The sequence below is a fragment of the Neolamprologus brichardi genome, chromosome 7, assembly GCF_056152115.1.
Source record: "Neolamprologus brichardi isolate AB-2024 chromosome 7, ASM5615211v1, whole genome shotgun sequence".
Lineage (NCBI taxonomy): Eukaryota > Metazoa > Chordata > Actinopteri > Cichliformes > Cichlidae > Neolamprologus > Neolamprologus brichardi.
This window is the reverse complement of record NC_142110.1, coordinates 13,730,902-13,754,638: the sequence shown is the minus strand read 5'-3', so window position 1 is coordinate 13,754,638 and position 23,737 is coordinate 13,730,902. Positions and strand designations below refer to the sequence as shown.

The 23,737-nt window shown below is 38.4% G+C and overlaps 2 protein-coding genes across 2 annotated transcripts; both read left to right on the top strand.

Annotated features, from left to right (window-relative positions):
• Positions 1-4,603: 4,603 nt before the first annotated feature.
• On the top strand, positions 4,604-12,158 carry LOC118454068 (actinia tenebrosa protease inhibitors-like). The gene is made up of 6 exons (XM_087844360.1): positions 4,604-4,751; positions 5,396-5,587; positions 7,376-7,552; positions 7,999-8,190; positions 11,240-11,416; positions 11,932-12,158. The coding sequence occupies exons 1-6, from the start codon at positions 4,604-4,606 to the stop codon at positions 12,156-12,158; spliced, it is 1,113 nt and encodes a 370-aa protein (XP_087700486.1).
• Positions 12,159-18,872: 6,714 nt separating this feature from the next.
• LOC102776964 (thrombin inhibitor hemalin) lies at positions 18,873-22,200 on the top strand. The gene is made up of 6 exons (XM_006789291.3): positions 18,873-18,982; positions 19,950-20,141; positions 20,587-20,763; positions 20,894-20,938; positions 21,087-21,165; positions 21,268-22,200. The coding sequence occupies exons 1-6, from the start codon at positions 18,886-18,888 to the stop codon at positions 21,350-21,352; spliced, it is 675 nt and encodes a 224-aa protein (XP_006789354.2). The 5' UTR covers positions 18,873-18,885; the 3' UTR covers positions 21,353-22,200.
• The last annotated feature ends 1,537 nt before the right edge of the window (positions 22,201-23,737 follow it).

The window sequence follows — 23,737 nt, the reverse complement described above, 5'->3', positions numbered from 1 at the left end:
CAGTAATCAGATTGAATTTAAACAGATAAGGTTTATGTAACATTCTTTTTCATTCCCCTATTAGGTGAGAACTTAAGGTTCGTCCACCTGCCAAATCCCACTTTAACCCTTGCCTGAAAAGGTTTATAATTCTGGTTCCACTGACCATTGTTGTGTCATTTTGTACTAAATGAATTACACAATATATGTCAAAAATGCTTTAAGGTCACTAGGCCTTCCTTTACTCACTACACCATTAGTGGGCCTCGTGACCCTAGGCATGCTGTTGTTGACACACACCATCAAAATGTGGCTGTAGTTCAGGAGGTAGAGCTGGTCAGCCACTAAGCCGAAGGTTTAGTGGTTCAATTCCTGGTTGCTCTAGTCTGCATGCAAAAATTATCCTCAGGCAAGATGCTGAACCCCAAATTGCTCTCCGATGTATCTGTTGGAGTGTGAATAGGAAGCATTCAACTTAGGTGAATGAGGCACATTGTATAAAGTGCTTTGAGCGCACAAGTACAGTAGAAAAACAGTATATAAGAACCACTATATTCACCAAAGGCAGACACAATCATTTTGTGATGGAAATAATAAAAAAATACTGCACACCTGAATCAATGACAGGTGCATAGAGGACATTTGTTTTTAGAAAAATATATAAAATAACCTCAACGCACTGTCCCGCTTAAACCTTCAGCTTGGTATATGACCTGCTCTACCTTCTTAGCTACAGACACTTTTATACACAGACCTGCAGTCTTCAGAAGTTTTCTGATGACTCTGCGGTGGTCGGATGCATCAGCAAGGGTGATGAGTCAGAGTACTGGGCTGTGGGTGACTCCTTTGTCACATGGTGCAAGCAGAATAATCTGCAGCTCAATGTGGCAAAGACCAAGGAATTGCTCGTGGACTTTAAGACCAGGAAACCCTTGACTCCTGTTTCAATCCAGGGGGTCGATGTGGACATTGTGGAGGACTATAAATACCTTGGAGTACACATAGACAATAAACAAGACTGGGTTAAAAACACCACTGCACTTTACAGGAGAGGCCAGGGTCGTCTCTATTTTCTGAGGCGGCTGAACTCCTTCAACATCTGTCAGACAATGCTCAGGATTTTCTATGAGTCTGTTGTGGCCAGTGCTATCCTCTATGCTGTTGCATGCTGGGGGAGCAGGTTCAGGGTCACAGATGCCAACAGACTAAATAAACTGTTCTGCAAGGGCAGTAATGTTGTGGGGATGGAGCTGGACTCCCTTAAGGTGGTGTCCAAAATAAAGCCAATGTTGGATAATACCTCCCACCCGCTCCATGACGTGCTGGCTAGCCACAGAAGCACGTTCAATGAGAGACAGAGTACCAAAAAGCACCACTGAACGACACAGGAAACCATCTTCCTGTACAGCTCCTCCATTTATACACAGTATACACTGTAAACACTGCAATAGCACACGCTGTTTTCTACTCAGTAATGTTGCTGTCAATATTCTTGATATTTATTTATAATCATCTCTGTCAATCCTTGATATATATTATTGAGTGATTTGTATATATTTGTTCTATTTCTTAAATCTGTAAATCTGTAACTTATTGTATTGTTAAATAGTCTAGTCTGTTTCTGTTACTGTTACTGTATTGGATCGACCCCAAAGCGCTTTACACATCCAGTCATCCACCCATTCACACACTGGTGATGGCAAGCTACATTGTAGCCACAGCCACCCTGGGGCGCACTGACAGAGGCGAGACTGCCGGACACTGGCGCCACCGGGCCCTCTGACCACCACCAGTAGGCAACAGGTGAAGTGTTTCGCCCAAAGACACAACGACCGAGACTGTCCGAGCCGGGGCTTGAACCAGCAACCTTCCGATTACAAGAAACTCCCAACTCTTGAGCCACGATCGTAGGTGTAGGTCAGCAATATACGTACACATATACATATCTTGCCTATACAATAAAAGTGTTCGCTGTAAACGAGGAATAATAAAGTATTCTGATTCTGATAAATGTCTAGCACTGCCATTGTCTTTTTAAAATTTGTCTTGTCCAAAAGTCGCACTGTTGTTTATGACTCTATCACTTAAAGAAAGTGAGTGATTGTTGATTTAAAGGTAAATCCAAGAACCAGTTTATATACAATACAAAAAATAAAATGTGTCTATTAGCTCCTGGTGAAGGCCATGGCTCACACTTAAACCTCGCTGTGTTATTCAGGCAAAGATCAGTGCAGTCATATTACAAAGGTAAAGTATGCAATGTCAGACATTTTCTGTATCTACCTAATGGATGACAATTGAACAATGCATTGTGTATAACCATGAACCTTTGGTCGTTGACATGCAAAATGTAATGTTATATGACTGATATTACTGATACACTTTTAAAAAGAGTCCTACTTAATTTGGACCTTGAACTGGCTGATGACGTGGTCTGATAGCAAGAGAGAGACCCAACTTTGTAAAGGATTACTGTGTTAGTCATAGAGGGAAACTGGTTTATAACTACCCTAAAATCTATCTATGTTTATGCATTGTTAATATTTACTTTTCATGAATCCTTTCTAGGTGAACTTACTTCATGTAAGAGGCTGTAGGCTGTTCATACTGAGCACCAGACATATGCCACCAAATGGTTAAAGAACCGTGGGACCATTTTTTTGTTAGCTGCATGGTCACATTTCTAAACTTCCTGCACCAAATTATAGTTTGCACTGTAGTTAACCCGAAGTTAAAGTTGCATCCAAAAATCTGATCATTTTAAATGCAATGTTTTGTTGAATTCAAAGTGACAGACATGATCAAGTAACGTGTCAGTGTTGACAATCTTTTTTAGACATACTTGCCCATCAAGTCAGAAGCTATTCTCAACAATAAAATGTATCTCACAGTTTATTTTTGGCCATCCATTTGACACTGTGTCTGCCTGTGTCAGTGAAAATTGGAGCTAAGAGAACAAAAATCTAGTGAAATCAAATGTATTCAATTTATTTATTTTCACTGATTATCAGTTTATAGGGCTATGAAAAGTATTTTCCTCTTTCCTTGAAGCTTGTCAGCTCAGTAAGGAATAAATATTAATTTTGTTATTTTTTGTATCTGATACCACTCCTTTCTTTGCAATGCTTCTCATTGTCCTTACACTGCATAGGTGTAACATGTAGTACCCTACAAAAGAAAAGGCCTTTCCACACACACTTTATACATTTAAATATGTAACATGGCTTCATGAAACCAAAGTATACATGAACACTTTTGATAGCGTTTTGATCATTTAATCACATCAGTGTTTGATCGTCTGTAAGCCAAAAGTGTAAAACAACTGTGTCTATTATTTGGGAGGAAAGAATGTGTTTTAAGAATACAGCCTTGAGTGCTCTGTTTCCTTTTCAGAGATATGCCAAATTGTTGCAAAGTAGTTAACTTCTTGTCAGAGAAGTTAACTACTTTGCAACTACTCATTCTGAGAAATTGAGGCACAGGAGTTTCTGGAAATGTGTTTAAACTCTGGGAGAAACTGTAAACTGTATAGCCAATTTACCAACATAAGGGGTCTCACAAAACACACATCCATTCAACTGGAGTGTGTTTTTTTAAATATTACAAATGGTAGGTACATTCATACTCACATATTTAAATACATGAGATCATCGTTGAACAGGTGTAACTAAGGGGACAGCATCAAAATGCAATCTGGGTAGAAATGCATGCCCAGATTAAAAAAATATGTCTTTAAATGACCTGAGGTTGTGATGATGGTTACAGCGACTACTCTCAGCCACTCCAGCACAGCGGAACCTGATTACCATTGCCAGCGCCACTTTTATTTCCTGATTAAAGGATATCAATCTGTCTCTGTAACTTGCTGTTTGAAGATATGACAAATGTAATTTTCTTTTGGTTAGTGCGGTGGTTACCTCACAGAAATAAGATCCTGGTATTGAATCCAGTCTGAGCCCCTTCTGTGTGGTGCTTCCCCCCAAAAAACATTTTTGGAAGCATCTCTGTGCAGGTTCTCTCTGGGTACTCTGGCTTTCTCCTGCATTCCAAAGTTGTGCACAGGGTTCAGGTTAATTTGTGATTTTAAATTGACTCCAGAAGTGAACGTGAATGCCAGTGGTATCTGTCTGTCTGTATTAGCCCTGCAACAGACTGGTGACCTAGTCATGGTGTTGCCTAACATCCCTATGACATACAGCTAGCATACCCTCCAGCTTTGCTGAGCTCCACGACCTTGAACTGGATAAGCAGAGGAAAATGGATGGATGACTTTCTTTTTAACAGAAAGCCTCACATCAAACATGATCATACATTAATGCTAAAAATCTAAGAGTGGAAAGCTGATGTAAGTATTGTAGAAATAACAGCCAAATAATAGGACAGAGTAACTCTCTCTTGTAACGCTAGGACAGGGCAAGTTAGTTTACAAAAATTTCCTGGCTTTTGTAGACATAGACTATGCCTCACTCCGTCTGTGTAGATTTCTGCTGTAGTGCAGGTGGTCAAAATACATGTTTCTGGGGGGTTTTTTTTGTGATCTATAGATCATTTATATCTGGCTATAAACTCTATACAGTAGCGGTAATAAAGCCATAGGACTACCTTACATTTGGAAGGTGTCACCATGCAGAGAAACTCCAAAGGTCAGACTGCAGTTTACAACCTTCTCTCACTTGTGAAAGATATCCTGAAGACAAGCAGCAAGATGAAGCACCTTCTGTTTTGGGGGTTTGTCCTTTCAGCTTTCAAAATCAGCCATTCAAACATTCCAGGTACATAAAAATGTTTTTGTCTTAAATTAGAGGTAATTTACATTTCATTTAAAGAAGGCACTATTTAAAACAAAGTTTATTGATCCTCTGGTCGTTCTCTGTCAGGGTTATGTTTAAGCTTACATCTAAAATCCTAAAATTGTATTTTAGGTCTTTACTGACTTCATGTTCATATTGTGACTTGCAAGTGAATAATGACTGTCTTCTACTTTTACCAATGGTGTTTACTGCACATTTAATCCCCTGGAAATGGTATTTATATACTCTTGACAGCCTTTCAAAGCTGACTGGATGATTTCTTCCTCTATAATGCCAAACGTTTAACTAATGAGATAATTTCTGTCCGAGCCCATCAGTTGTGAGCATGATGAGATTAATTTTAGCACCCAAGAGGTAATAATAGGATCATTTTCCAACAATGTCCAGTGAATTTTTAGATGAAAGAACTTTTGAAATCATTCAAAAGCAAGAGGTCTGAAAATGTATGTGAAAAAATGTGTTTGTGTTTTCTACTAAAACAACATATTGTGGCCCAATGCTACTTATGATCATTATGAAGTGCAGAACTTGATTAAAACCAAAACACCTAAATCAAATGTCGCCTATACAAGAAATCTTACAGTACATTATTTCTTTTTCAACAGATTTCTGTCTATTACCTCCTGATGTGGGCCAGGGAACAAGCTTCAACTTTGCTGTGTATTATGATGTTAACAAAGATCAGTGCACTCCTTTCCTATACAACGGTGAAGGAGGAAATGCTAACCGTTTTGAAAATGAAAGAGAGTGCATGAGAAACTGTTCACCCAATGCAGAGAATATCTACCCTATGGATGGTAAGATTTATAAGGACAAAAGAACAACTGAATAATTTTCTATGTTTAACGTCTGACCTTAAGATCTTAAAATGCAAAATGTAATGTAATCTTCAAAGAATGCCAAGAGTGGATGTAAACTAAAGATTTCTCCTACTTCCTTGTTTTCTGAGGACTTTGGAGCATGAATTGACTAATAAGATAAATCTCACATCGAGAAAGAAAGAGAGGGAGAGACTTTCTTGAGATGTGAAGGTTGACCTTTTTCTTGGATCATTTTAGCATGTATTTACCTCGCACAAAAGACTATAGGATCGAAGCACTAATGCTATCAACTGTTTATAGAGCAGGACTGTTACACTTTTTGGCACTGCAGACAAATTGCCCCAAACAGCTCAAACATGCTGGGAAATAATGCAGATAACCTGCAAGATAGTTATGATTTGCACTAAAAGAACATCTTCTCCAAAATACCTGCCCATCAAAGAGATGTGTCAGTGTGCTTCGCTCTGTCTGTGGCAGTGTAAATTAGGGCTAGAAGAGCAAATAGCAAGGACCAAAACACATTTCCATTCTGGCAATTTCTTCCTTACTACAGTGAAATGCATTTAGTTTATTTATTTTAATGGAATATCAGTATATTCTCTTAGAAAACTTAACTTCCCTTTTTACTGAACAGCTTTTGTTCATCCAAATGTTCATTACATGGCTTTAAATTGACGCCAAGTTTAATTTCTGATGTTCCTGCTCAAAAATGACATTTACATGTACATTATATGTACAAAACACTGTTAAGCAAGACAGCACAGGTAAGATAAAGATTAATGCTACATACTACTGTTTTTACTGTTTTTCTGCTGGTTCTGCTGAATTTGGGTCAGAGCGTGATGAAGCTGTCAGATGTCGGTTTTCAGTAGAGCTGTTACTCGTCTGCTTATGTGGTGTGAGGTGAATGAGCGATTGCAGAATTTGTTTACCTGCTCTTTTATTTCTTTTTTGTTTTAGCTGTGTTCGCTGGTCATAGAAATGGTTTGTATGAGCTTTTAGCTGAGATTCCAGTGTTTCTGTGAATACCATACTTGTCCATATTTACATAACAGACCTGAGGTCACAGCCTGTGAAACCCAATGTTCCCCATCCACTGAGAGGATCTATTGATTTTCATGCCCAACCACAACAGCTTTTTTGTGTTTGTGAGGTGAAGCTCTAGTTTCTGTCCTGACATCTTTACTTAAGGTTCATTTTGTCTTGCTTTGGCCTTCTGTGTTACTACTTTTATCAGTGTTAAAATCGTGACATTGTTCACATGGCGACCAGGAAAACTGTAGACTTCAGGTCTGCAGGTCATGCTTGTGAATTAGATGCTTTTTATAGAGCGATAACATTTCACTAAAAATACCAAAATACCAAAAGAATACAGTCTGTTACAGATTCCCCAAGTGTGCCATGGTTACACTTCACTTGGAGGAACTGTAACTAAGACCTATTTTTGACCCAGGTGGAGAGATCACTAGCTAAGTTACTACTAAGTTTTTAACAATAAGGAAATGAGAAAACTTCATATCTGTGGTGAATTTCTTAAATCTTGGCTCTGACAAAAACCATTCAATCAATTAAAAAGGCTAAAATTACAGAAGCTAATGATAACAAAACTAATCTAATTTTCAGGTCAATGTTACTGAGATTCAAACTCACCTGAGATTTTTAGTAGATAAAATAACTGGAAACATTAAAAACAACTGCTTTGACTATTTTAATTACTATGATGATGATGATGATGATAATTATGGTGATGTTTTCTCTACACAGCATCTAAAGGTTGCACCTTAGAAAAGGCTGAAGGTGAATGTAATGGCAAATATTTGAGATACTACTATGATTCCATTGATAAAAAATGCAAAAGATTCCTTTGGACAGGATGCCTCGGAAATGGAAACAGATTTTGTGACTACAACAGCTGCAATTCCACCTGTGCTGTTGTCCAGGGTGAGGACAGTGGGCTCTCTTTCTTCTACACACACTTCCAGATACTGTGTTCATATGTCAATAAATCACTGTACGTTTAATAGGTCAGTGCTAATTCTATCCAAAGCACGGGACATCTATACATGTTTTCTCCAATATGGACAACAAATGATTAGATACAAGTTACTGGAAATGAAATCCACCATTTAAAATAAAAAGAATTTTGGATTTCTTACCTGCAATCTATCAGTATCTATTAGTCTGATAGTCAAAGGAGCTTGCAAAGAAAAGCGTCTGGACTTCTTTAAGTTGCTTGAAGACATTTCACCTCTCATCCGAGAAGCTTCTTCAGTTCAGTATTAGTCTGATAGATTTTCTTTTAGTCTGTTTTCTGCAATGCATCCACTGATTTTAAGTGAAACACAGTGTATTGTGCAGTGACTGTCTTATATTTTCTATTCCATCAGATAAATGTCATTTAACTCCTAATGAAGGTCATGGCTCAAGCTTCAACTTTGCTGTGTATTATGATTCCACCAAAGATCAGTGCAGTCCTTTCATATATAAAGGTGAAGGTGGAAATGCCAACCGCTTTGAAAATGAAGCAGAGTGCATGAGAAACTGTTCACCCAATGCAGAGAATATCTACCCAATGGATGGTAAGAGGACAAAAGAATAACTGAATAATTTATTATGTTTGACTGATAACCCTTAGATGGTAAGATGCAAACTATAATGTCATGTACACCATGTACAAAGTTCACGTTGTGCAATAGCCATATGCCACCAAGTGCTCAAAGAGCAGCAGGACTACTAATTATGATTTTACAATTCCTTCAGCATACTTCTCAAAACATTTCTAACTTTCTTGGCACTGCAGACAAATTGTCCCAAACTGATCAAACATGCAGGGAAACATTGTAGATAACCTGCAAGATTATTATGCTTTACACTACAGTTAACATGAACTCAAATTTTATACAAAACGGTGATGATTTTACATGGTACACTTTGGGATTAAGCATCTTTGAATCCATCATCAGTCACAGAGATGTCAATCTTCTTTAGCCATAATAGCCCAAAGGGTCAGAGACTTTTTCCACAAATATGTCAGTGTATATCTTTGTGCGTAGTCCTGTGACAGTGCAAATTAAGATTGCTAGTGAAACTGCTAGAATTTAAATTCTGACAATTTCTTCTATAGTGAAGTGTATCAGCATCTGGATAGTACAGTGATAAAACTACACACCTTCGGAGCAGGAGTTGCAGACCGCCCATGCTAAAACCAAGCCCTGGAATGGCACAGCTATGTCCTCAGCTTGACACAAGCATTTCACTACATATCGTCCTCTGTATGATTGTGTATGTGACAGATAGGGCGATCGTGGCTCAAGAGTTGGGCGTTTGTCTTGTAATCGGAAGGTTGCCGGTTCGAGCCCCGGCTCTGACAGTCTCGGTCGTTGTGTCCTTGGGCAAGACACTTCACCCGTTGCCTACTGGTGGTGGTCAGAGGGCCCGGTGGCGCCAGTGTCCGGCAGCCTCGCCTCTGTCAGTGCGCCCCAGGGCGGCTGTGGCTACAATGTATGTGTAAAGCGCTTTGGGGTCCTTAGGACCAAGTAAAGCGCTATACAAATGCAGGCTATTTACCATTTACAAATAAAGGTTGTTTGTATCTAGATTATTTATTTTAATGGACAATCAGTATACAGTGGGGCAAAAAAGTATTTAGTCAGCCACCGATTGTGCAAGTTCCCCCACTTAAAATGATGACAGAGGTCAGTAATTTGCACCAGAGGTACACTTCAACTGTGAGAGACAGAATGTGAAAAAAAAATCCATGAATTCACATGGTAGGATTTGTAAAGAATTTATTCGTAAATCAGGGTGGAAAATAAGTATTTGGTCAATAACAAAAATACAACTCAATACTTTGTAACATAACCTTTGTTGGCAATAACAGAGGTCAAACGTTTACTATAGGTCTTTACCAGGTTTGCACACACAGTAGCTGGTATTTTGGCCCATTCCTCCATGCAGATCTTCTCAAGAGCAGTGATGTTTTGGGGCTGTCGCCGAGCAACACGGACTTTCAACTCCCGCCACAGATTTTCTATGGGGTTGAGGTCTGGAGACTGGCTAGGCCACTCCAGGACTTTCAAATGCTTCTTACGGAGCCACTCCTTTGTTGCCCGGGCGGTGTGTTTTGGATCATTGTCATGTTGGAAGACCCAGCCTCGTTTCATCTTCAAAGTTCTCACTGATGGAAGGAGGTTTTGGCTCAAAATCTCACGATACTTGGCCCCATTCATTCTGTCCTTAACACGGATCAGTCGTCCTGTCCCCTTGGCAGAAAAACAGCCCCATAGCATGATGTTTCCACCCCCATGCTTCACAGTAGGTATGGTGTTCTTGGGATGCAACTCAGTATTCTTCTTCCTCCAAACACGACGAGTTGAGTTTATACCAAAAAGTTCTACTTTGGTTTCATCTGACCACATGACATTCTCCCAATCCTCTGCTGTATCATCCATGTGCTCTCTGGCAAACTTCAGACGGGCCTGGACATGCACTGGCTTCAGCAGTGGAACACGTCTGGCACTGCGGGATTTGATTCCCTGCCGTTGTAGTGTGTTACTGATGGTAACCTTTGTTACTTTGGTCCCAGCTCTCTGCAGGTTATTCACCAGGTGCCCCCGTGTGGTTCTGGAATCTTTGCTCACCGTTCTCATGATCATTTTGACCCCACGGGATGAGATCTTGCATGGAGCCCCAGATCGAGGGAGATTATCAGTGGTCTTGTATGTCTTCCATTTTCTGATGATTGCTCCCACAGTTGATTTTTTCACACCAAGCTGCTTGCCTATTGTAGATTCACTCTTCCCAGTCTGGTGCAGGTCTACAATTCTTTTCCTGGTGTCCTTCGAAAGCTCTTTGGTCTTGGCCATGGCGGAGTTTGGAGTCTGACTGGTTGAGGCTGTGGACAGGTGTCTTTTATACAGATGATGAGGTCAAACAGGTGCCATTCATACAGGTAACGAGTGGGGGACAGAAAAGCTTCTTACAGAAGACGTTACAGGTCTGTGAGAGCCAGGGATTTTCCTTGTTTGAGGTGACCAAATACTTATTTTCCACCCTGATTTACGAATAAATTCTTTACAAATCCTACCATGTGAATTCATGGATTTTTTTTTCACATTCTGTCTCTCACAGTTGAAGTGTACCTCTGGTGCAAATTACTGACCTCTGTCATCATTTTAAGTGGGGGAACTTGCACAATCGGTGGCTGACTAAATACTTTTTTGCCCCACTGTATGTATCTAAAAAGGTCTTTCTTCTTCTCTTTTCATGACCCCATTGACAGGTGAGCAGTACACTGATTTCTCTTTGGTTGTTGGTAATATTATAACTCAGTGTAATGGTCTTAGTAGGCTTACAGTGGTTTTGGTTTGTGGTTTTGCTCTTTCTCCCCCACTTTGGGTAATGCCTGTATAGGAACTAACTATAGTATTTAAAAAACGAAAGAAAGAAAGAGAGAAAACAATAACAATTATATTTACTTATAAAACTATGTAAAATGTAAGAAATATAGATAAAATGTCCTTTGACTTTGTCAGTTTGGTGAAATCTGTTAACAAAATGGAAAACCAAAAGATTAAAAACAACAGTCATACCTATTTTGATAATGATAACAAAATTTTCTCTGAACAGCATCTAAAGCTTGCCTCCTAAAACAAACGGAAGGTGGATGCAATGGCAACTGTGTGAAGTACTACTATGATTCCAGGGAGGAAAAATGCAAAGAATTCATTTGGACCGGATGCGTTGGAAATGGAAACAGATTTCACGACTACAACAGCTGCAACTCCACCTGTTCAGGTGTCAAAGGTAAGAACAGTGTGCTCTGTTGCGTCTACACATAGTTTCAGATATTTACACATGTTCATATATCAATAACTCATTACATGTTCTAAAATCATTAGTCAGTGATACTTCTATCCAAAATTCAGGACAGTTACATGTGTTTTCTCTAGACTTTGTTAATAATAAATCTTTAAAATAGATGATTAATTCACTCATTCTTTGTTACTTAACACTGAGGACCAATCCTCTTAAATGTGCAATTTAGAAACTTTTTATAAAAAAATCAAACAAATCATTGCATTCTGTATTATTGAAATAGAAATGCATCATTTTTAAATGAAAACAGAGTTTTGGATTTCTTACCTGCAGTATCTATTTGTCTGCCTGTTGAAGATTATTTAAAGACTTTCTTTTATAAAGTCTGTTTTCTGCAATGCATCTACTGATTTTAGCTGAAACAGACAGTGTATTGTGCATTGACTGTCTTACATTTTCTTAATAAAATGTGTTTCACAGATTATTTTTTTCTATTCCATCAGATAAGTGTTATTTATTTCCTGATGAAGGTCATGGTTCAAGCTTCAACTTTGCTGTGTATTATGATTCCACCAAAGATCAGTGCAGTCCTTTCATATATAAAGGTGAAGGGGGAAATGCAAACCGCTTTGTAAATGAAGCAGAGTGCATGAGAAACTGTTCATCCAATGCAGAGAATATCTACCCAATGGATGGTAAGATTTATAAGGACAAAAGAATAACTGAATAATTTATTGTGTTTAACCGATAACCTTCAGATGGCAAATGTATGTCATGTATCTTTAATGACCACCAAAAGCAGATGTGACAAGATGAAAAATATGTGATTGTCCTACTTCCTCATTTTCTGAGGACTTCGGAGGATGAATTGTCTGACAAGGCAGAATCTTATATAGAGAGAGAGAGGAACATTTGTGGTTTGTTAAGATTTTCAGACTTTTATACGAACTATTTCTACATATAATTACTTCACGAGAGGCTGTAGGAACAAAGTGTTCACACTAAGCACCAGTCAGATGTCACCAAGTTCTAAAAATGAACTTCTCAAGTTCTCAGAGAATCAATTTTTAGTGTTTGTAAGTTTGGTAAAATCTACTGGCAGCATGCCTGAGGCTTTGGTAAATGTTTACTGAGGCTTAAGATGTCTACATGTCTGAAAGTCGAATGCCTTCAAACATGTTGTGTTAGTATTTAAAATATTTGTGTTTAAATTTTACCTCTGATAAAAAGCTTTAATATAATGACAATTAAAAATGCTAAAACAACCAAAACAAATGTTATGCCTATTTTGATGATGATGATGATGATGATGACGATGACAAGCACATTTTCTCTGAACAGCATCTAAAGCTTGCCTCCTAAAAAGAGCTGAAGGTGGATGCAATGGCAACTGTGTGAAGTACTACTATGATTCCAGTGATAAAAAATGCAAAGAATTCATTTGGACTGGTTGCTCTGGAAATGGAAACCGATTTCACGACTACAACAGCTGCAACTCCTCCTGCTCAGGTGTCAAGTGTAAGAACGATGTGCTCTCCTTTTTTCTATACAGTTTCAGATATTAACACGTGTTCATATATCAATAAATCATTACATGTTGTAAAAACGAATTAGTCAGTGATAATTCTATCCAAAACAACACAGTGATATGTGTTTATACATACTGACCTGAACTCGCAAAAAGTTGATTCTGTTCATCTGGAAGTAACGTTTTCAGTGGGAGAAACATTTCGAAAATGCTACGTCCAAATAAACAGAATCAATGTTTTTTCGATGTCCTTATGTAGATGATGGAGCATGCATCAAGACTGACATGAACTGTTTTGGATTTTAGATGGTCTTGAGGAGGATGAGGTGGATACTCCAACTGGTCAGTAGATCACACTCTTATTTAAAAAGAGACAATGTAGGATACGTTTGCTTTAGTCCAACCTGGTTGCCAACATACTGTTTAACAGATTTTGAAGATTCTGAGCGGTGAAACAACCTTTTGTCTTTAATATCTTTAATCTTTAAACAGGTCTTTTTTAAATTGCCATATTATGTGGAGTTTTGATTGTACTCAACAGTTAATGGCCACTTTTAAGCAGTTTTTATATAATTTTTATTTTTATATAATGATTTTTATTTATTTATTTATTTTTTATATATAACTTTTGTTTTCTTTTCTTTAGGCCCTTACTTGACTGGATAATTCAGGACAACATTTAACTCTATCAAACAATATCATGGTGGTCACTGATTCAATGTTCAACTTTTGATTTTTCTTCCTCGTGTATGTAAAAGTCTTACGTGATCCTCAATTTTACGTTTTACTTAATCAACATTACAAATGTAAAGTAATGATTTTTTCATTCTATTATTTTTCTGAGCACTTTTTAATAACTACTTTTCATATTGACAATTTTTTTTCTTGCCTTATGTTATAACAAACTTAAAATTTTGTCTTTTTTAAAGTGTTGGTCAGATACAGAAAGTAATTTCACGTGTTATGAGTTGTGTTTCAGCAATTCTGGACACCTGTCACTCAGAAGCAGAAAAAGAGGGAAAAACACTCAACAACAACAGTAAACTTTTAGGTTTTCTTAGTATGAGAACCTAAAAGTGTAATTTTAGGTTCTCATACTTATTCACTTGTGCACAATTGCCTGAAGGTCTTTTAGTATTGTGGTCTCATAATTATTTAAATATAACAGCATTATCAGCTTGTGTTTTCTTGAAAACTGAACTAAATCTGAATGCATGTGCCAATTAAAAAACACCACATATGTTTAAACCTGTTTTTGCACTGTGATGCCTTTTGACTCTCTGTTTTCTTGCTAGATATTCATAAATCTTACAATATTATGTTATGTTGCTTGAGTATTGTACTAGCTGCATAAAATGCATTCTCAGTATTAAGTGCCTTTTTAACAGTCCTAAAGATTCACAAAATATGTTAATTACCATCTACTGTTTATTAACCACTGCAGGAAATGTTCTCAGTGTTGTTCTCCGTGTATTACCAAGCCTTCTTTTTAAGGTGCTTTTTTACTTAAAGACAAGACAGAACAAAGGCACACTTTGGAAACGAGCCAGAGATTCATAATAACTAATGATTAAATGCAGATTGGTGTGTAAACACATAGTGAGTGAAGAAGAAACACTCAGGGCATTATGGGAAGGCCACCCCAGCAGCCTATACCAACTGCAGCATAAATAAGGGAGGATTCAGGGTCACCCAATCCAGCTCTAATTATGTGCGCTATCAAAACTGAAATTTTGAGCCTAATCTTAAAATGTCTGCCCTTAATGTCTGTCCTGAATCCAAACTGGATCCACAGAAGAAGGGCCTCAAAGCCAAAGGCTCTGAACTCCCATTCTACTTTTAAATATCCCAGAAACCAAAAGTAAATCTGCAGTACTCTTTTTGGAATGTTACTATGAGGTTTTTAAGAGAAGATGGAGCCTGATTATTTAAGACCTTGTAAGTGGTGAGAAGGATTCTGGATTTGACAGGGAGGTAATGAAAAGAAGCCAATATAGGAGAAATATGTGCTCTCTATTTCCAGCCTTTAGTCTTGTTGCAGCATTTCAGGTCAGCTAAAGGCCTTTTAAGTTTTTAGGAGTCTAGCCTAGAAGCAATAAATGCATGAACTAGTTTTTCAGCATCACCTGAGGCAGGAGATTTTCTAAGTTATTACAAATGCTAGATATCGGGTATTCATACTCATCATCATGTATTTGTTTTCTTTAAACAGGTGTGAGTAATGTGACAGCATCAAAATGCAATCTGGCTTAAATGAGAGGGCAGTACAAAGGTTGCCATGACGCTTACAGTGCCTGCTCTCAACCACCTCCTGTCTGCTATCACCAGCGTCATTCTTATTTCCTGATTAAAGAATATCTATCTCTATAAATTGCTGTTTCAAGATATTCCAGATATGATTTTCTTTTGGTTAATGCAGTGGTTACCTCAAAGAAAGAAGGTCCTGGATTTGAATCCCGTCTGGTGCCCTTCTGTATGATGTTTGCATGTTCTCCCCATGTCTGTGTGAGCTCTCTCTGGCTACTCTGAATTCCTCCCCCATTTCAAAGATATGCATGGGTTTTAGGTTAACTGGTCATTCTAAATTGACTCTAGGTGCAAATGTAAAAATGAATGGAATTTGTCTCTATGTGTTAGCACTGCCATGGACTGGCGACCTACTCAGGGTGTTGCCTTTCTCTCACCCTATGACAGATAGCATAGCCTCTAGCTCCCCTCAGGACCCTGAATTGCATAAGAAGAGGAAAATAGTTGGATGACTTTCTTTTTAAAGCCTTCGGTAAACATACCACAGCAGACACGAACATGTTTTACAGCATCTTTTATTAACTCCAGTGGCTGCTACAAACACACTCAGTCGGCTGCAGCCTTCCAGCTCACAGCCCGACTCACATCAATAACAACGCAACCCTCAGGACCCAGAGAAGATTTTCTAGCCGGCGAGGCATGATTGCAGATGCCATGCAGGTGGGTCCATCGCTCCTGCAGTAGCACCGCAGACCACGCCCCATCACACCTTACATCAAAGATTATCACATATAAACACCCACTTTATACAATAAAGGTAATAAAGCCATAGCTCTGCCATAGAAGGTCAATACTGATCACCCACTCACACTGAAGTTTACAATATTTTCTCACTTACATATATATATATATATATATATATATATATATATATATATATATATATATATATATATATACATATACATATAGATAGATAGATAGATAGATAGATAGATAGATAGATAGATAGATAGATATCACAAAGACAAGCAGCAAGATGAAGCACCTTCTGTTTTGGAGGTTTGTCTTTTTGGCTTTCAAAATCTGACATTAAGACATTCTAGGTACATAAAAATGTTTTTGTCTTAAATTAGCCTTCATTTAAAATCATTACAAAAAAACCTGTTTCAAAATCTAAGTTTACTTTTCATAACGAGCCAGGTTATTAGCACATAGATTGATGTCTTCTCGTTGTTTTCTGTCAGGGTTATGTTTAAGTTTGCGTCTAAACTCCTGAAATTGTTATTTTGGTTATAATTGGTTTTTACTGACTTCATGTTCATATTATGACTTGTAAGTGAATAATGGCTGTCTTCCATTTTGACCATTGGTATTTACTGCACATTTAATCCCTTGGAAATGGTATTTACATATGTCTGTGAAGGTTCTCAGTCATCCAGGTCATCATAGTCTAAGTAGTTTGGAAAGAAAAGCGTCTGGACTTTTTTACGTCCCACCTCTCGTCTGAGAAGCTTCTTCAGTTCTAAGGTCAAATGGTGGAGAGTCCCAGATTTATGCCCTATAGGAGTGTCCCCTCCAGAGGAACAATTGACCCCCTAATGATCCTCTAACTAATCACACGAGCCACGGTGTAACAACGGGTGTAGATCATAATTAGCCAAGGTTTCAGGTGAACTCATTGTGAAACCTAGCCCCACCCTATCACGTGATTTCCTGAGGTCAGAAGGCCCAGGATGTGAGTGGGCGTTAAAGCGTCTGGGAAGGGATCTCAAAACTGGATTATAGATGGCAGACAGTTGGTGTCGTAAGCCACCGCCTCTGTTCAAAGATGGTCGTTCAAGGTGGACATAGATGGCTTCTTTCACTCCTCTTTCAAACTATCTGTCTTCTGTTTCCTTGATTCTCTTTCCTTGAAGTGTCACAAAACTCGGCTGTCCATCTGCAGTGAACGTTACTTTTAAAATGTATTCCTCTACAGATTACAGAATACATGCCCAAAAATGTATTTTGTAATGTATTCCGTTACATTACTCAATGAGAGTAACGTATTCTGAATACTTTGGATTACTTAATATATTATTATGCTTTTTACAACTACGTGAGTGTACTATTGATGTGTGTTTTATTACTTTTAGTGAAGGTTATTAACCATAGGAATACCAACTAGATTTTTAAATCTTAATATAAAATAAGTAACAGTAGGGTGGACATTAGGTAAGGCACTTTTTGCAGCGATCTCGTATAGAAAACTATTCCGCGCATATATGAAACAGGTCTGCGGCTCCAAACCGTAAAGGCATAAATCCGTAAAGGGACGTCTGGCTAATACGTCGGGTTCCGTGTCGGGCTTGTAGGCGAAAACTAGCTTTACTTTGTTGTCTGGGTCAACTTTGCTAGCGAGAGACAAAGAGAGGCGTTGAAAGGCTGCTCCAACGGAACTTATTGTTTCGGAGGAAAACACGAACACGGTCGAGTCTTAATAGCGTATTTACAACTTGGCTCGTCAGGCCCTCTTTTTGGCTGCAGTGGTTATTATTGTATTTACATGCTTCCAGCTCCCGTTTCTGCTCGGTGACAACTCGTACTTTTCGACTATTTTTCTCCTTCCCTCACGTTTACAGACACATAACAGGTATGACAGTCCATTCTCCCTGGACCACGGGCTACACTGCCCATGACGCTACATTCTTTAGGGCTATGCCTGTAACACTCTGCCTATTGCCTTCATATTAAATCATTTTTGTGAATAATTTTTAAAAATATTTCTTCACGTCATTATGCGGGCCGCAAGTAGGGGTGACATGGCCCGTGAGATTGAGACACAGGTATTAGAGCCTCTTAATGCGTGTTTTGTTAAAAATACAAAGGGCATAGCCTTATGAAACAGAAAAATACTGCTGTGTAATCGATTAATTTCAACAAAGTAACTGTATTCTGAATACCACCTTTTTAAACAGTAACTGTAACGGAATACATATTTTGTATCTATTATACTCATATTTTGTATTTTAAAACCAGTTTTTATAGATATGCTTTCACCCCTCTGCAATCTCTAATCTCTTTGCAGTGGCAGTGCAGGAGCCTTCCGGTGTTGCTTGGGATGAATTGCTAATAGACCGCACATAGTGAGGTTAGGATAAACTGACTCTGGCTGACTTTGGAGAGCTCAGGCAACTATTTTAGATAATTTATTTATTATGTAATTTAAAATAAAACCTCTTATTTATGAAACTCTGGTGTTGGTCTCCATATTTATGTTGCCTTTGAGTCAGGTTGTAACAATATATATAATAAAAACTGGTTTCTTGAAGCTTTTAGCCTTTCTTATACTTTTGGATGCTCAGTTTGAAATTCAGAAGGTCATCTTAACCATATCTTCATATCCAAATCCATGAAGTTACAGCAATGCGATACTTCTGTTAGCAAGCAGTTGAACAGCTGTACCTGAAAAAGGGTTGGTGAGTGTATATGTGTATGTTTCTGCTGTGTTGTACGCGATCACAATAACACAAAATAGGAGTGGCAATAACTGTTTTTAACTTCTTCTATACAGTAAAGGTAATAAAGCACTAGCACCACCCTTTGTTTCGATTAAAGGTGTCCCCATTAGAGAAACTCTGGTCCAAAGGTCAGTTATGACCACCCACTCCCACTGTAGTTTATAACCTTCTCTCACTCCATGAAAGACAGCACAAAGGCAAGCAGCAAGATGACGGGCCTTCTGGTGTTGGGGATTGTGTTCTCAGCTTTCCAAATCGGCTATTCCAACATTCCAGGTATATAAAACTTTTTTTTCTTCTTTAAGTTGCTAAACAAAAAGAATAGCCGAGCGCTTTTTTATACGTGAGGTTTACTTTTCATTATCAACCAGGCTTTCAGCTCACTGAGCTCATCTTTAGTGAAAAATCACAAAGACTGGAGACTTGTGTTGCTGTTTTTTTGTTTAGTTTTTTAATATCTCCATGATTGGTGACTAAAACTGAATCAAATAGATAAGCTTCACCTTCAGTCCTTTCAGACCAACATGGCGATTCTGTTATCAGTTTTTCTGAGATGAGCGGATGAACTGCACCACAGCCTGTGTGTGGTGCACTGTGTGGAATCACATAGAGTGTTGCTTATACCTATTTTAATCAGTTCAATAGGAAAAAAAAATTTATATTTATTTTGCAAGTCTAACGAGACATAAGTCATGTAGCGACTTCCAACTGACGCCAACAATGACTGTTTTCACTCTGGCTGTTTACCATACTGTAAATGTTATTTACATATTCTTCACGACTGCACAAAGCACTGAGATCATGTTTGTCTGAGCCTGACCGTTATGGACATGCTGAGCTAAAACGACATTAACTCACAACTTCACTGCACCACAGAGTAATAGAATAGGAAAGGGTGCAGCTTTTCAGCACCCAGAAGGTAATAACAGGTTAAATTATTGGATATTTAATTGAATTAAAGTTTAACTGTTTATAAAAAGTTTGAAACCATTTCCTTACTGTGAAACCTATGAAGGGCGGGAGAGCTGAAAATGTGCCATAAATGATACTTTTTATTGCCATCATAAAAACAGGGAGTTGGTCTCTGCTGATGAGGTTAGTTAAACATTAGCTACATTTCTGTTTGAGCATTATATTTTAGATTATACTATATTATGTGTATTATTTGAAAACCAAAACATCCACTCAATTTTTGTTTTGCATATAAAATGTTTCTTACATTATGTTCTTTCTCATCCAACAGAATTCTGTCGACTGCCTGCTGATGCGGGTCAGGGAACAAGCTTCAACTTTGCTGTGTATTATGATGTCAGCAAAGATCAGTGCAGTCCTTTCCTGTACAACGGTGAAGGAGGAAATGCTAACCGTTTCCAAAATGAAAGAGAGTGCTTGAGAAACTGTTCACTCAATGCAGAAAATGTCTACCCTATGGATGGTAAGAATCATTTTGAATAAATCGTTTTCTAACCACTTACTAGTTAATATGCAAAATCCAATCCAAACACACACAAAACATCTTTCTTCCTGACTTTCTGAAGAACTTGGGAACATAAACTAGCCCTGGCCTAGGCCAGACAACTCCTTCAGTGTAACTGACAGAGAGAGAAACTGACAGAAGAAAAAAGAAAAATGATCATTGTGTCGCATATTGTCACAGTTTTGTCCACATGCAATTTCTTTAAGTCCAGCAGCTGTAGGAAGGACAGGGGCTATTGAGTATTTGCAATGCGCCACCAAGTGGTGAAAGAGCACATCTTCCTAAAAATAAGTAAATCACTCGGGTGATTTGCCTTACAGTTATAATTAATCAATCAATTTATTAGCAGCCATTGTTATGGATACTCTCAGTGATCAGTGACGATGATGTTTTCTCCCCACAGCTAGGAAAGCTTGCCACTTCAAAAAGATTGAAGGTACATGCAATGGAAAATATCTGAGATACTACTATGACTCTTTTTATGACAAATGCAAAAGATTCCTTTGGACTGGATGCCTTGGAAATGGAAACAGATTTTTTGACTTTATCAGCTGCAACTCCACCTGTGCTGGCATCCATAGTAAGCACACACATCTCTCTTTTACTGTCACTGTTACATGTTAATATATCAATATGTTATTGAATATTAACTAATGAGTCCGTGTTAATTAAAAAAACATGCAGTACGATAATGTGTTTTTTGTTTGAAGATGATGGTGATGAGGCAGAGGAGGATGAGCCAGACACTCCAATCGGTCAGTAGACACACTTTAACCTTAAAGGACATAATGTGAGAAAAACAGATTGTTTTAACTATTATGAGTCAACTTCTCACTAGCTTTTTATTTAGCACCGTATCCATTTACACAAACCTTATTGTTAAACTGCCATCCTCTTTAATAGCGATCATCTGTGGAGTTTTGCTTGGACTCATCGTTGTTGCTATCATTGGAACAGTGGTTTTCCTAACGCTTAAGTCAAAGTAAGAACAATTTTGTTTGCCTTAAACGAAAAGAAAGATCATTCCCCACTGGTAATGGCAATTTTTCTATAATTACTTTAATACTCGTTTTACTTCCTCTAGGAAAAAGAAGAAGGGTGCTGGGAAAAGTAAAGAGCCCCAGGCTGATGCGCCTCTTCAGGCAGAGAGAGACATTGAAATGTCATAGAAAACTTCAAAGAGCAACATTTAGATTTTACCAGCTTGGTTTTGGGCAATAATCCGTCCACTAGTTTTGATTTCCTTATAATAGTCATTACATTATTGAAATATTGTGTTTTATTTCATTTCTATCTCTTAATTATTTTTAAAGCTTTGATCAATAGAATTAGTCATTGTTAAATGAATAGAAAATAGATTGTTGTAATAGTAGCAATAGTTAAATAATCAAAAAAAAAAAACAACCTAAAAGACTTGCATCAATAATTTGGGGTCATTAGAACCCAGGCAGTGTTTTACACAAGCATTCAAACAAAGGCAGGAGACAGGAAACAAGTTCACGTTCGTTTGTTGCTTGAAAGGCTGTTAGTAGTTTGAGCTCATAATATTTCACTGTTTCCAAAACTGCATCGACACCTGGGGATTTGATGAAAAAACGTCTGAAGTCGGAATGCACGTGCCAATTCGAAGCCCAGCACGTATATTTAGAACTGTTTTTTGTACAATGATGTCTTATGCACTCTCTGTGATTATGTTTTCTTACTCAGCATTTGTAACTCTTGCACAGGCAGTAATGATCTAAATATTAAAAAAAAAACGCATTCCTTCCTATCTTCTCACATCTTCATATTCTTCATTTAGTATTGCTTTATTTTGTATTGTATTCAGGGTATAAAAAGTATTCACAGAACATGCAATGTTTGATTTTAATAAATGTGCTGGTACAAGTTGATCTTAATATCTTTTTCTATTTTTTGTTAGTGAGGAGGGATAAATGTTCATAAAAGATTGGAAATATCCTGAGCGTTGTTTTACATTACAGGGTGTTCTTTTTAAGGTGCTTTTGTACTGTTTGAGTTGGAGCAAAGTTGAAAAGTGATCAAATTCAACTGTAACATTGTCTGACTGGTTCAATAAAAGATGCTGTTTCTTTTATTTGGATGTTAATTTTTTGTCATTGTTAATTCCAGAAATACAGCTGGGATATATGCAGCTGCATTATTGGCTAGAATGTCCCATGCTGCAGAAAGTGACTTTTCTTTAAAAATAAAAAAACATGGGTCCTTGTCCAATCTTGTCACCTCCATATGGCTAATTTTACAATTAGCTTTGGGCAAACAGGATAGAACTATTTGTAATCTGCAGAGAGGTAATCACATATTTTGCTATATATATATATATATATACATATATATATATATATATATATATATATATATATATATATATATATATATATATATATATATATATATAAAACACCCAGCACGCCCCTGCGGGCGGTTTATCCTTCAAGCTCGGGTCCTCTACCAGAGGCCTGGGAGCTTGAGGGTCCTGCGCAGTATCTTAGCTGTTCCCAGGACTGCGCTATTCTGGACAGAGATCTCCGATGTTATTCCCGGGATCTGCTGGAGCCACTCGCCTAGCTTGGGAGTCACCGCACCTAGTGCTCCGATTACCACAGGGACCTTCGTTACCTTCACCCTCCACATCCTCTCGAGCTCTTCACTGAGCCCTTGGTATTTCTCCAGCTTCTCATGTTCCTTCTTCCTGATGTTGCTGTCATTCGGAACCGCTATATTGATCACTACGGCCGTCTTCTTCTGTTTGTCTACCACCACTATGTCCAGTTGGTTAGCCACCACCATTTTGTCCGTCTGTATCTGGAAGTCCCACAGGATCTTAGCTCGGTCATTCTCCACCACCCTTGGGGGCATCTCCCATTTTGACCTCGGGACTTCCAGGTTATACTCGGCACAGATGTTCCTGTACACTATGCCGGCCACTTGGTTATGGCGTTCCATGTATGCCTTGCCTGCTAGCATCTTGCACCCTGCTGTTATGTGCTGGATTGTCTCTGGGGCATCTTTACACAGCCTGCACCTGGGGTCTTGCCTGGTGTGATAGACCTCAGCCTCTATGGATCTTGTACTCAGAGCTTGTTCTTGTGCTGCCATGATTAGTGCCTCTGTGCTGTCTTTCAGTCCAGCTTTGTCCAGCCACTGGTAGGATTTCTGGATATCAGCCACCTATTCTATCTGCCGGTGGTACATACCGTGCAGGGGTCTGTCCTTCCATGATGGTTCCTTGTCTCCCTCCTCTTTCTTGGGTTTCTGCTGCCTGAGGTATTCACTGAGCACTCGGTCAGTTGGGGCCATCTTCCCAATGTATTCTTGGATGTTCGTTGTCTCATCCTGGACTGTGGTGCTGACACTCACCAGTCCCCGGCCCCCTTCCTTCCGCTTAGCGTACAGCCTCAGGGTGCTGGACTTGGGGTGAAACCCTCCATGCATGGTAAGGAGCTTTCTTGTCTTTATTTCAGTGGCTTCTATCTCCTCCTTTGGCCAGCCTATTACCCGAGCAGGGTACCTGATCACGGGCAGGGCGTACGTGT

Excerpts from the sequence above, each read along its gene's own strand:
- LOC118454068 (XM_087844360.1), top strand. The coding sequence starts at position 4,604 with ATGCAGAGAAACTCCAAAGGTCAGACTGCAGTTTACAACCTTCTCTCA. Across the intron at positions 5,588-7,375 it reads GAATATCTACCCTATGGATG|CATCTAAAGGTTGCACCTTA; the intron begins GTAAGATTTATA and ends TTCTCTACACAG. Across the intron at positions 11,417-11,931 it reads CACCTGTTCAGGTGTCAAAG|ATAAGTGTTATTTATTTCCT; the intron begins GTAAGAACAGTG and ends CTATTCCATCAG.
- LOC102776964 (XM_006789291.3), top strand. The coding sequence starts at position 18,886 with ATGAAAGACAGCACAAAGGCAAGCAGCAAGATGACGGGCCTTCTGGTG. Across the intron at positions 18,983-19,949 it reads CGGCTATTCCAACATTCCAG|AATTCTGTCGACTGCCTGCT; the intron begins GTATATAAAACT and ends CTCATCCAACAG. Across the intron at positions 21,166-21,267 it reads TTCCTAACGCTTAAGTCAAA|GAAAAAGAAGAAGGGTGCTG; the intron begins GTAAGAACAATT and ends TACTTCCTCTAG.